Source organism: Tarenaya hassleriana, unplaced genomic scaffold (genome assembly GCF_000463585.1).
Source record: "Tarenaya hassleriana unplaced genomic scaffold, ASM46358v1 Cleome1, whole genome shotgun sequence".
NCBI lineage: Eukaryota > Viridiplantae > Streptophyta > Magnoliopsida > Brassicales > Cleomaceae > Tarenaya > Tarenaya hassleriana.
The window spans coordinates 1,836,369-1,849,703 of NW_010960187.1; the positions used below are offsets into that span (position 1 = coordinate 1,836,369).

Here is a 13,335-nt window from a genome sequence, read left to right on the forward strand (position 1 = left end):
TATATATATATTCAATTAACTATACCATGGAGAGGGGAGAGTCTTATTGGAGACTACCGCTTTGTTCATCATTGTCATAATTAATTAATAAATATCGTCAATTATTCTTCAAAATAGTTTGACGCCTTTCCTCTCTCCATATCTTCCTTTACTCCGGCGCCGGTGAGGGAACCGTCGAAATACCATGCAGTTTTTTTTGGTATTGAAATGAAATTAGAGGTGTCAATTTAAATACAAAATCCGATATCCGATCCAAACCACCTAAACAGTAATATCAGATTTCAACTTGAATTCGCAGGTTCGAATAAATTCGGATTATGTAAGATTAGATGGTTCAACAGATAAGAAAGGGAACAAAACTCTTTTTTAATCCGGATTTGAGTCATCACTTGAAAAGGGACATTTATATGAGTTTCTCCAATCTTCTAGAAGATATAAACGGACCAAAAAGCGAATGAATTTCCAAATTATAAAAAAAAAATTCGGATTTTCAAACCTACCGATCCAAAAACCCTATCTAATTTACAACAAATAAATATAAAAAATATTTTGATGTGTGATCCGACCCAAATCTGATTCTATAGGATTGGAATTCGAGGTTCGTTTCTATGAGCATGTAAAAATTTAGTCCAATCTTTAAAACCGAACCCAAAACCTTCGAACTGAATTTTCACTCAAACTGGATCGATCTATTTGACTCTCCTAACCGAAATTTATGTTGTACTGTTGGTTATTAGTCTATAAAATCAAACCAAACCAAAATCCACTTAATCGGCTTGGTACCGTTCACAATTTTCGGAACTCAAATACCAACTCCGAATTGGAGGGAAAGCTTATTGGGACAACATTCACCCCGAGCACCCGTTTATCCTAAATTCACAAAACAAAACCAAACCCCAAACAAAACAAAAAAAAAGGGGGAAGCCGAGATGTTGTCAAGGGAAGGTACAAAAACCCTATTAAATAATATCACAGCACACCCATGACGATGATGATGACATCCGCATCATCATCCATCAGTACTTGTAGTCCTTGACGTGGAGGCTCTCGTCGGCACCCTCCCCACGCTTGGCGTCACCCTTGTAGGTTCCGAGTGTGGCCTCTGAGTTGGCCTTACATCTCACCACGAACGCTTCTTGCGCCTTCTTCACGTTCTCCTCTTTCCCCGCCCACGCCTTGAGCGTGCTCTGCTGCAGGGCTCGTCCGAACGAGAATGACAGCGACCATGGCTTCTTCCCCTTCAGCTGGTTCATCGCGTTCAGGTTAAGTGTCGCCTCTTCCTCGCTCTGCCCACCGGACAAGAACACGATGGCTGGGACGGCTGCTGGCACAGTCCTCTGGAGGGCTCGGACTGTGTGCTCGGCTATCACCTCGGGTGCCACCTTGCTGCTTTCCGACCCGGGTGTCACCATGTTGGGTTTCAAGAGGGTACCCTCAAGCAATACGTGGTGGTCGTTCAAGGCCTTGTAGCAAGCTGCGAGGACGCGCTCCGTGACCGCCGCACATTTGCGGATGTCGTGTGGTCCGTCGACAAGGATCTCAGGCTCCACAATGGGGACAAGACCGTTCTCCTGACAGATGACGGCATATCTAGCCAACCCGTAGGCGTTCTCGTGGATGGCTAGCTCAGAAGGCTCATTCGGGCCGATCTTGAGGACAGCACGCCACTTGGCGAAACGGGCACCAGCCTCGTAGTACTTCTTGCAGCGGTCACCGAGACCGTCAAGACCCTGTGTGGTGGTCTCACCGTTGGTGCCAGGGAGCACGACGGTACCCTTATCGACTTTGATACCTGGAAGGACTCCACCCTCTTTCAAAAGGTCAACAAAAGGCTTCCCTGCATCAATTTAGCAACCAGTAAACAACCGAAACGGATCAATACAGTACAGAAGATACATTCACTGCATATTGTGTATATACCATCGGAAGTCTTCTGGTAGAGGGTTTCCTCGAAGAGGATAACGCCGCTGAGGTAATGGAGGGCACCGGGAGCGGTGAAGAGGAGCTCACGGAGAGCACGCCTGTTGGACTCGACGTTCTCGACGTTGATGCTAGCGAGACGCTTTCCGATGGTACCGGTCGACTCATCGGCGGCCAGGATCCCCTTTCCGGGTGTGCCAATGTAGGCTGCGTTAGCGATCAGCTCATCTGCAATGTTCAATACAGAAAAAAAAAAAAGAAACGCATAAACAATAAGAATTTGAAATGTTCTACGCAGTTAAACTTCAGTTTCGAATCATAGATTCAGAAATATTCATTCACGAACGGAACCAGTTAATCAGATTCAAACAAAAACAAAACATGGAATTCCGCTGGTACTCACCCAAGATTAAACCCTAAACCCTAAACCCGATCCGAAACTACGTAGAATACAAACCCGTTTATCCGAGTCAGGCACACAGCGAACAGAGTCGTCCTACAATCGAATTGAGTCAGATCCAGGCAACTCGGACACAATCACGAAATATTCCCGAAAAACAACAACGAATCAACGATCAACTCACATGAAAAAATACAGATCCAAAGACGCCGAAGCAAGATCAGAAGCGGAATAAAACACGGAAACAACCAGGTCTAACAATCATATAACCAAGTCGGAATCAGACACAGCACCAAACACCACCGGTAAATTGAAGCTACAGCAAAAGAGACTCAGAGAAACATATACATCTACATATATAGAGAGAGAGATATCTTACCGGCGTATTTACTCTTAAAGGCAGACATGGTCGACGGATGAAGAAGATGATGAGAAATTTGAAAGGAAGGTGAAGTAGAGAGGGAAAATGGCGGTTTTTATAGATGAGAAAGCGTAGAAGGTTCGGAAAAGGTTGAAGTCGTAATCAATGGTTGAGATCTGTGGTCTGTTTTCCAACAAACGGCTGCTCAGCCGTTGGATCTCACATGGTTTCCATGGCGGTTTTTAACTTTTTTTTATAGTCCTGTGGTTTTGGTAATGATTAGATTTTTTTTCTATTTTGATTAGTGTTCGGTATTGGTATTGTTGTTGGATTTGATTTTTTAAAACTATTTATATATTGGATTCGGCCTTCTTCTGAATTCGGTTTTTATTATTAAAAATAATATTTATTTACAAAAAATCTCCTTTTTTATATTATTTTAATATTTGGTTCAAATTCTATTTGTAGTCATTGTTTTTATTTTATGCTACATTCTATTAGAGTGCATTTATAGTTAATGGATTGGTCGAATGTAAATGATGCCAAATGAGAGATTTAATTTTGTTAAAATTTGGCTAATTTTTTTTTTGTTTCTAAATCCGTAATTGATGAATAACAATTAGAAAATGCAAGGCAAACTCTAGTCTTTTCAAGACAAAACATTATGTCCCCATAGAACAAACCGAACTTCCTCATAACCAACTGAGAGTGTTCCTCGTCCATGGGAAGAAGCCGGTCCGAGCTGGTTTTCAGTTTCAGACATCGGGGGAAATTACATCGAGAGTTCGGTAGAGAATTACGAAAATACCCTTTTGCGTTATTTCTATCGGATCGAAAATTACACGGAAAGAAAAAAAAAAATTAGAGAGAGATAGATCTAAGAAAGGCATCAAGAGCTCAAGGAATTTTCTACAAGATTTTGCATCATTGAGCGCCCACCAAACCTTTGTTCTTCATCTTCAAATGGACTAACCGTCATTTTCCTACAACAGAATAAAGCAAAGGGGACCATTATATAACCAGAGAAGTGAGTCATAGACAGAAAGAACAATTGGTGCAATAAGGTGTGGATCCATAAAAAAAAAGAGAGAGATATGAAGCCAAAATATAAAAAAAAAAATGGTGGGTCCAAACCAAATCTATAACGTCTTTGATTTTTCAGTGTCAATCAAGAGTTTTAAAGATCAAGGGTTTACCTTTTTCATCTCATCCACAATGCCCAATTCCTCCTTTGAGTTCTCAGTCAAGCAATTTGTATGGACTATTGTGGCCTTGGCCTCGATACCGGCTGAGGCAATGGGCAAGTAAACCGCCCCCTTGAACATCCATCGATCCATTTCTGGACTGAAATGGTCATGGAACATCTCTCCACACAAGATGCATGCACACTGGTTCTCGTCTGCCAGGACAGCTGGACCATCTTCCTTCATTGCCTCGGGCTCCCTCTGAACGATAGGGAGATCGGGTTCAAGCTGGCTAGGTTTTCCTGCCACCCAGTCATCAGCTTTTGGAAACCAAGCCCATGACTTTTTGCTCTTGCTCTTCTCATCATGCTTTCCCGAGTGCATTAAAAGTTGTTCCTTGTGTTTTAGGCGAATGCCATCATCAAACAGACTACCGATCACCGCAGGGTGAAATTCCCGGATTTTGTCCGGCCTAAACTGCAGTCCTATGAGGTCGTCTGACTCCAGTCTTGCTGTTTCAGATGGCGGATCAGGCCCTTTTGCTTTAGGGGCTGTGGATGGGCCCCTGTTCACTGAAGCCTCTGGCTTATTATCCGATGGAACCGCGGTTACAGATATAGAGCTATTGGTAGAATGATCTGGACTATGGTCCTCTGTTGCAGAAGCAACCTGGCTCTGTGAAAGGGATGACAACTCTGTCTTCGAAGCCGATATCAAACCCTTTGAAACTAAGGAGCTCAAGAGGCTTGATATAGGATCTGAGGCCTTACTACTATTCTCATCAGAAGTCTTATTTGCCGTTGGGCAAGAACCAGGCAATGGCGATGGCTTTCCAACTTTTAAACGAGTAGATGAATTCTCATTGGCCACTGAGTTTGGCAATGATGGTGGGACTGTCCTAGGTCTAGAGGCTGCGGAGAGGGATTGCAATCTTGGATTCTCCTCATCTTGAAAGCTCTCCTCCTTCAATCCACCACCAGTCGGGTTTTTAGAAAGGATTCCACTCTTCATGACAGCAGCCAGCAAATTGCTCACGTCTGATTGGCCTGGAGCATCCGAAGCAACAGGACGTGAAACACTACCTGAAGACTGGGATCGCTCAGGTTTCACTGGAAGCCGGGAAGTCCTAGGATCACGTTGAGGAAGGGAATTAATTCTTCTAACATCTTGCTTCGTCAAAGTCTGTAGCGAAGCTGAATCATGTACGGGTGATTGTCTATCTGATTCAGATGCTGAGTGTGGCAAAATACCGGAGCCTGGGGCTCTAACACGAGATGAAACAGCTTGAGGCCGAACCCCTTTTCTTGTTAGAGTAGAGGTCCCACCAACCATAGAAGAATAACCTTCTGAATTATGCTGAACAAGACTATCTTGCGACGACCTTGGAGAAGATATCAAGCGACCATATGCAAGTCGATCTTTTTGCTCACTTGAATATGAATCAGTTGAATTCTCAGACTCAAACCTTGTCCCCACGTCTGGTAGTCTAGTAGATCTCAATAGGTGATTTTCAGACTCCTACATGTGATAAAAAATGCATCAAGTTGGGAAAGTTAACCACAAATACGGTATAATATATACAGGACAGCAAGTTAAAATTATAGCTCACCAATCTCTCCGATTCATCTGTTGTCCAAGGCTCATTCCTCAAGTTGATGCTGGTTACATCAGTTTCAGTTAGTCTTGAGTGCATGTCCCACATAAATTCATCTTCTTCAGAATTTTTCCAACTACTAGAGACACCGATACTACTTCTACCGGGACCACTTGGATCTGGATTAGACAATCTGGCAGCACTGTAGGTGGAAATTCTGCCTTTGGTATTTAACCCATCCCTCTGGCCGGAAATCATCTCAGGAAAACTGCTCATAGATCCATACCATTGCCTGCCATGTCCTTCATCTGTAATCCTCGAACCAATTTTTTTATTTCCTGATCTAGAATGCTGCGGTAGATCAGAAGCGTAATCATATTCACCGGGTATCGAGGTGATATCTTTCTCATAAAGAGGTTCGCTAAGTGACTCTCTTGGAGGTCTCCGAATGCTCTGAATCCAACACAATAAAATTAGTAAACAGAAACAACAGGTAGCTACCTACCTGTAACAATACATATATAAAGATAATGTTCAACTTACATTTGCTTTAACAGATGGATCTACCCATGTACCTCCAGCTGCTAAGCTTGAAGCTCTCTCCAGTCTATCTGAATCCCCATTCGAGTTAGATATGATACCAGGAACATCAGTAACCATTCCTTTTGCCTGCCAAAAAAAAAAACAGAAGGAACAACAGGCTCAACGCAAATCAGATAAGAAGCCTTCACAAGCTAATATCCATAGAAAACCTTGGAACCCTTAAAATGAAATTTGACAGTGTCGATCCCAGACCAATCAAACTGTCCAAGATTACACTCAATATCGATACCTTAATTATCAAAACACAGAGAAGAGAAATGGTTAACATTCCTAAGGCTGTGGTTTGTCAATAAAAAAAATAGTTTCAGTGGCCACAAGTTTATTTCACTTACCCTGCTCGATTGTTGTAGGTGCTGCCGTTCCAGATACTTGGGATTCACATGAATGCTATGAGATGGGCGCTGAGATGATGGATCAGCTCTAGTTGTGGTAACAACAGATGGCGAACTCTCATGTCTGGAATTAAAGCCAAGTTCTTTCTCGATAATTTGAAGTGTCTGTGGATGAAAGACTCCTTTCCACGTTCCAAAAAGATGACGCATACTTGAATGTGTAGGAGGATCAACTTGTCTGTATGCCTTAATGAATATCTGCAATGAACAGAGAAGTTTATCAGGTATGTAGCTTCCCACATAAATTATCTATATAACAGGTACAAAAACCAAACCTCAGGCAGCCTTGCAGCAAAGTATTTAATATAATCCCTTCCGATATTCTTCACAATGCTATCTAACAGGTACAATGATGGTAGTTTTTGATCACTTGGTACCTGCAAGACATTCTTACAATCAGATAACCCTGCTGATTTCAACTTATAAATATTAACATGGTGATAAGCAGGAGGGTCAAGATAGAAAGTTTAAAGCACTTCACACCAAGAAAATTTAAGCTACTACCAGGATGGATATACCCTAACAACTATGAAATTCAATAATAGTCCCGAAAGCCACAAAGTTGGCGCTAACTAGCTGATTGAAAAGAAAACCTAAAGGGAAAAACAGTCCAATCTTTCCAATCAACTGGATTGCATAAGCTGTATCGATTTGTTTCTTCTTTGGCACTCAAATAAGATGTGAAATCGACTTCGCCTTTTACGAGAATAATTATAAGCTTGTTTGTTGGTTAGTAGGCTCAGGTGCCACTAACAGCCAGTCCCGCTTTCCTAAGAATAGAGCTGCGAAATTTAATAAAGGGAAAGAAACGAGCATATAAAACAAAGATATATAGAATTCAAAGTGACCCAAATCACCATTGAGAGACAACTGCAGTGTGATGAACATTGGCAAAACATAAACATATAGAGCTGTTCAAGTCTTACAGACTAAGCTGCCTTTTACAATTATCTTGAGAAGGAAATCGTGATTAAAATCACCAACAAGCATACACAAAAGGAAGAGAGATCTTGATTACTTTCATCAACATGGTGTTTAACATCTCCCCAGAGCAGACCTTCTATATAAAAGTGACATTTTGATACACGGAAAGAAAAAGCTTATGAGATCTCTTGCCAGTGGACAAATCACCGGATACATTGACACAATGCCCTCGTCTCAGAGATTTGAACACACTCTAAGAGACAGTTGCAGATAAAAAGCTTAAATATGAAATGAGATGAAATATGAACATGGGCAATAACAGGGTTGCAACAACAGGATTGGGAGATTGTATGATAATATACAGTGCCAGGAAATACCATGATGGCTTGAGTGTCAGATTTAAACAGTAGTATACATACGATGGTAAAGGTGATAACTTGCTTCCGAAAGATCTTCTGAGCTCGGATAAAAGCAGAGAAACCACACGAATTCCACAGAAAGGACACTAAGGTTTACTTAAAAACTATAAAAAATTCTCATTGAACCTCGTAATACAGATACAATTTCAGCCGCCCTTTTACTATACCTCCGTTTTCTTTACAATTAATCAAACAAGAATCTCAGGAAGTGAACATGCAACATATAAAACTACTATAACAGTGTGCATAAAAACTGGGTGTTCACCTCGAGGATGTTGTTGAAAATTGTGGATACGATGGCCTTCGCCGCATGAAGATTCTCTCCTGCGATTATCGTCAGGTTCGTTATTATGGGCTTCGAATTGAAAATAAGCTCCGCCAGTGCCGACTTGTACTGGCTCACGAGCTCATGGTGCGGATTCACTGGCTGTGGCTGATACGCCTCACGGCTCGGGTCACCGCTATCCGCTCTGCCTCCGGCTCGTAATCTCGCAACCGGTGTTACGGACACTGAGCCGAGAGGTCTCTGTGTCGGAACCTGCCGCGCGTTCGGATTCGAAGGCCGAATTGGTTCCTCGGCTATGCGCTGTTTCTTCATCGGACCGGGATCTCTGGATCTATCAAACGGTCTTCGCGAATTCTCCATTTCAAAAAGGAACAAGAACGCTCAACAAACGAGCCCTAAAATCTAATCCTAATTCTCGCAGACAATTGCTAAACAATTAAATCCTCTTAACATCAAAAGGAGAGAAAAAAAAGATCCTCGTTACAACGAACAAAACTTCTGAAAACAACGATACAGCAAAAAATTGGAGCTACAAAATAGTTGTAAACCCTAAGTTACAAGACAAAAAGTGAGAAGCATAACAACAGAAGGGTCGGAGATAGAAATGAATGAGGCGCCGGAAGCTTCGAATCGGCGTCAATGGCAGAAATTGGATCGATGTAGGGTTAGGATTGGGGGTTTTATAGGCGAGAGTGGGGGAAAGGAAGGCTGAAGGAGATGAGCAAAGAAAAAAGAGTTGAAACAGATTCAGCTGTTACAGAAAATGATTCGGCCCAATTGACAAATGGACAAAGGCCCATAAAGCCCATTCCCCACTAGCGTCTGTTACAAGAAATGTTTGGGCTCATTTCACAGATGGATAAAGGCCCATAAAAGCCCATCTATTTACCACGCGCACACGCCGCTAAAAAGTAAAGCAAGGTAGCAGTAAGATTCATGCTTTTTTTTTTTTTTTTTTTTTTTTTTTTTTTTTTTTGCACAAGTGATTGTGAATTCAAAAGCAAAGGACAAAACTGTCAAAACATGACCGAGGTCCTTGAAGAATCTCAGGACAAACACAAACTACATTAACAACTGCAGACTCCATGGCATTCATTTTCAGGCTATTCTGATCACATCACACACCAACAAAAACATAACCAACAAAACATCTTGAAGAATCTCGGGTATCCGTCTGTCTTCTCGAGGTTAATAAACATACGGTAGTATTCTCCAGGGGACGAGTCTGCGATATTCCGCCCAAATATCCTTGTATTTCTGGGCACATCTCGTTTCGTCTCTCCGTTCTCTCCATATCAAGAGGATAAGAAGGTATATCGGGTAGAAATACGGGATCAGAGAGCTGAGGAGAGGAAAAAACATAAACTTTATCAGACCCGAAACACCGGTTTTCATTTGCTCAACACTGTCTAATGGCAAAGAACCAGAAAGTTAAATAAACTATTACATTATATTTTTTGAGTGTTTAGTTGATAAATGTTGTCTTATGATCCACATATGATCATTAAAAAAACGATCTTTAAATATGTTTCTCTGCAAAATAATCTCTATCGTTAGAAAGACTCTTCGGGATTTAAGGGTTTCATGGTTTTGTTCTCAATTTCTAGGATTAAGATCGATGAAAGATCATGGAGTAAAGAAGTACCTTATCCCACAGGGCAAGCTGAAGGAAAGAGCCAGCATCAAATCGCCGAGGTAATTACAGTGCCTTGCAATTCCCCTGTAATGGAGAAATTACAGTAGTTGTACCATATCGGAAATTGCAACTTTAGTTTCATGAGATGAGTCACCTCGTGAATGCAGCTAAATTTTCACTTCTATTATCAACCCGACTTTAAGAATTCATCCTATGCCTTCCCCATTAGAAGTTCATGAATATCACTTCCAATGAGTTGTATGGACCAAAATTGTAACCATGAGGGACAGTCTGATGAATTGTCAAACACATTATGGTAAATTGAACTCTACCGTCTTACCCGAGAGAGAAAATGAATTAAGATAAAGAAAAACATGGAAACTAGAGGATAAGGATAAGGAGAAAATGATATACCAATAACCAGAAGCAAGCAACTTCCCACCGATTATCACTGGGGGTTTACCCCAGATAGGTGCTTTAGGGTTCTTCTTAAAGATATGCTTCTGCTTGTTAGCTCCACGAAATACCATATACCTGCAAAAAAATTTAGTCTATGGCTCACTTGGTTCGGTTCTTAAGTATGCTATGATCCAGAGGAAGAACTTACCCTATCAAGAACACAAGGCAATTAGCTACCATAGCAGCAAATGTTAGCTCTACTTTGTTGTGTAGGAGCCACCAGCCCTATATACCATAGAGAAGACATGTATAAATGTAGCATAACCATGTAAAAATGTAGGATAACCATAATCTTGGGAAAGATTATAGGGTTCTCTTTGTAGATTTTCGGGTTCAGACTATGTTTGAGAGATGAGAGATCAAACTTAAGTTTCTCTTGTTTATTATTGTAACTTGAAGTTACTTGCCTGTATGCTGAAAGTGAAAGGAATCCAAACGAGATCTCCAAACACCAGCATGAAGCCCAATCTTTCTGCAATTATGTCCCATCTGAAGCATATATAAGCAGATGGGTGAATGCATAAAAATCTTCTAATGGTTCCCAGAAGTAAAATGAGTGTACTCGGTCAGAAAATCTGGAAGCATAAATTATATGAGAGTCGGTCCAAATAGACACGGTGCACTTACGTAGAGGTCATGTACTCCTCATGAACAAAGTAGTCCAATACGTATAGCTGCAATAACAACATTGAAGAAACAAGTTATTTCAGCAGGCGGTAGAACTTGATGAAGAAGAAAATCGTAGAAAGTGAACCCGAATTACCGCACAAAATATCTGGTAGAGAATCATTGACCGACTCAAGGAATCATCTTGGATGCTTTTCGCAAGAATTGAGAGATTGATGAGCAGCCATGCCATCATCCCCGCTCTGACAAAGTAAAACCTATACAAGAAATAAACCCCCATAATAAACATACATAATCATAGATATCTTCATACCTGTTTACTCATTATGAAATCATGGCAAACATTTTTGGATAAGTGAAAATATATACGTCAGAAACAAGAAATTCTGAGGCAGCCTGGGGTCTCTAAGAAATGCAAGGGAATGTCACTTACTTAAGATCAATGCCCATAAACTGAGGATTCAGCTGTATTCCAAACCACCTATCATATCATATGAGATAAACAATACTGAGAATAATAAAAATGGCTTTTTGTAAAAAGTAAATCCAAGAAGAACTAAGACTCTGGGTTTCGAGTGCAAATTCAAAAGCCAAAGGGCGTGCCGGTTAAGAAGATAAAAGAGTGAGCCTATTGAAAAAGGTGAGGCAGAAGACGCTGATTCAATCCTTAGTTTTACGGTGGTCAAATCCAAAACATATAACATCACTGTAAGGTTTTATCAAATGTGTGTGTGTGTGATGACAGTACCAGTCATCTATAAAGTTTCCTGTGATGTGAGGCTTTAGAGAAGAACTCTTATAGGAGGAATTGCGTCCAGTAACGTACAGCATCACTGTTACCTGAGAATACAAAGAGAAGCCATGAAATTAAACACTGCAAAATCAGAAGCATATATATATATATATATATATATATATATTCTTACCAGAACACTGAAGATAAAAGTAGCAGAAAGTAGCTCAAGTCCTCTATCCGCAACCACCTGCAAAATATATCGGTGCTATTACTACAACAAAGCTGCCCAGGTCGGATATGACTGTCTAATGCTTATAACAAATACAAAGCACATTTTCCAATAATCTGAACATAAATCTGGGGAAGGAGCATGTAATCTATGTATATGATACTATCATATATTGGCTTTAACGTTTAAATAGAGATGCATGTATGCTGGGTTTAGCTTCGTTCTGATTTGGTAAATTTATTTTGCTATGGTCTTCATTCCTGCGTTTCCAGTCCTTTTCCACCATAAATAATACGAACCACACTGTCTAAAACCAACACAACATGTCAAAATCATTATGCTCGAGAAAGAAAATGGGGCAAAACTGGATTTCTTGCAAACAAATAGACCAACAAAAAAACAAAAGGGAATTGCATTGTCCTCAAGGATGACAGGAAGAACACAATCTCCACAGATATAAGCCTCGAAACAGACTTTGTCAGACAACAACTAACCACAGATATTCGATCAAAGTGAAAATATACATACAAGAGGTGAAAAAATTCTCATCTTTGCACTGATTCCCAGAAGTGCAATCAGCAGTATGAGCGCAAACAGTCCTGAAAAGATTGGAAACTAATACTTAGTGAATGAGATACAAGTAAATTAACAGATAAACACTTGATTTCAAGAGATTAGTCAGAGAAAAGGGAAAGATGACCATTGCATTTGTAGCGAAGTTGGGATCCATCAGATAGAGGAACGCCGCGGATAACTCTCCCAGGAAGAATTTTTCCCGCAATCGCCAAGTAAACGAAGTAAAACACAAGCACTGCAACCTAAATTCCGTGGAAAAAAAAAAAGATTGTAAATTTAGGGAAATTTTGTAAAACCCAGAAAAACCCTCAAATCGATGAAAATGGGTATGATCCAAAAACCCAAGAAAAAACAAAAAAAAAAAGCCATGGTACATTGGGACATTAGAATCGAAGAACTTCAGGGTACACGAGGCAGCTGGGAAGAAAGAGAGGAAACTCACAGATTGAGACGAGGGAACTAGAGATTGCAGAAGGACACCCAGATCCATTTTCAAAGCCACTGGAAAGATTAGAAACTAGACGACGCGCATTGAAGATCGATAGAATCGAGACTCGACTTGTTTACTCAGATGGCAGAAAAAAAAATTCAATTTTTTTTTAGTGGGAATCTCGGGTCCTGGTGTCTATTTCATGAACTCAGATTTGCAATTTAATCTGCTCTCTCTCTCTATATATATATACACAGAGGTATATGATTTGGAAAAGTTTTAGGGTAATAGATTTTATGTTTTTGATGGATATCAAAAAGCAGGTTTGCCCGAGAGGTTAAGGGGGAAGACTTAAGATCTTCTGCACATAAGTGCGCGTGGGTTCGAACCCCACAGCCTGCAGCCTTTTATTTTTTTTAATATATAAATGACACATTGATTTTTTATAACCTCAATGTCGTCATGTATTAAACATGATTTCTTCAACTAAATAGCAAAAGAAAAAAGGTTATGTTTTCACAACATGTTGCCTGACACTATTCATTCATTCACCCATAGA

The 13,335-nt window shown here is 40.5% G+C and overlaps 3 protein-coding genes and 1 non-coding gene across 4 annotated transcripts; 1 reads left to right on the forward strand and 3 right to left on the reverse strand.

Annotated features, from left to right (window-relative positions):
* Positions 1 to 741: 741 nt before the first annotated feature.
* Positions 742 to 2,873, reverse strand: LOC104805087 (fructose-bisphosphate aldolase 6, cytosolic). Its single transcript, XM_010529510.2, is given in 4 exon segments — positions 742 to 1,040; positions 1,043 to 1,837; positions 1,921 to 2,148; positions 2,700 to 2,873. Coding segments are annotated over 4 exon segments (1,122 nt in total). The 5' UTR covers positions 2,728 to 2,873; the 3' UTR covers positions 742 to 969.
* A 435-nt stretch (positions 2,874 to 3,308) lies between these two features.
* Positions 3,309 to 8,790, reverse strand: LOC104805097 (polyadenylation and cleavage factor homolog 4-like). Its single transcript, XM_010529521.2, has 7 exons — positions 8,063 to 8,790; positions 6,730 to 6,831; positions 6,395 to 6,652; positions 6,003 to 6,128; positions 5,475 to 5,912; positions 3,878 to 5,383; positions 3,309 to 3,664 (listed from the first exon to the last, which is right to left on the reverse strand). Exons 1-7 carry the CDS (start codon positions 8,441 to 8,443, stop codon positions 3,650 to 3,652), a joined length of 2,826 nt encoding a protein of 941 aa, XP_010527823.1. The 5' UTR covers positions 8,444 to 8,790; the 3' UTR covers positions 3,309 to 3,649.
* A 279-nt stretch (positions 8,791 to 9,069) lies between these two features.
* Positions 9,070 to 12,995, reverse strand: LOC104805104 (delta(14)-sterol reductase). The gene is made up of 13 exons (XM_010529534.1): positions 12,789 to 12,995; positions 12,471 to 12,588; positions 12,299 to 12,369; positions 11,732 to 11,788; positions 11,554 to 11,645; positions 11,239 to 11,286; positions 10,942 to 11,062; positions 10,806 to 10,852; positions 10,586 to 10,667; positions 10,327 to 10,403; positions 10,134 to 10,253; positions 9,729 to 9,803; positions 9,070 to 9,425 (listed from the first exon to the last, which is right to left on the reverse strand). Exons 1-13 carry the CDS (start codon positions 12,834 to 12,836, stop codon positions 9,272 to 9,274), a joined length of 1,110 nt encoding a protein of 369 aa, XP_010527836.1. The 5' UTR covers positions 12,837 to 12,995; the 3' UTR covers positions 9,070 to 9,271.
* Positions 12,996 to 13,095: 100 nt separating this feature from the next.
* TRNAL-UAA lies at positions 13,096 to 13,178 on the forward strand. The gene has a single exon. It is a non-coding gene; the product is annotated as a tRNA-Leu (tRNA).
* The last annotated feature ends 157 nt before the right edge of the window (positions 13,179 to 13,335 follow it).

Coding starts and splice junctions, on each gene's coding strand:
- LOC104805097 (XM_010529521.2), bottom strand. CDS start 8,443: ATGGAGAATTCGCGAAGACCGTTTGATAGATCCAGAGATCCCGGTCCG. Junction 6,129..6,394: donor ACCTACAACAATCGAGCAGG/GTAAGTGAAATA, acceptor TTTTTTTGGCAG/GCAAAAGGAATGGTTACTGA. Junction 5,384..5,474: donor CAGATGAATCGGAGAGATTG/GTGAGCTATAAT, acceptor TATCACATGTAG/GAGTCTGAAAATCACCTATT.
- LOC104805104 (XM_010529534.1), bottom strand. CDS start 12,836: ATGGATCTGGGTGTCCTTCTGCAATCTCTAGTTCCCTCGTCTCAATCT. Junction 10,404..10,585: donor CTTTCACTTTCAGCATACAG/GCAAGTAACTTC, acceptor TATGGTATATAG/GGCTGGTGGCTCCTACACAA. Junction 10,254..10,326: donor TGCCTTGTGTTCTTGATAGG/GTAAGTTCTTCC, acceptor ATTTTTTTGCAG/GTATATGGTATTTCGTGGAG.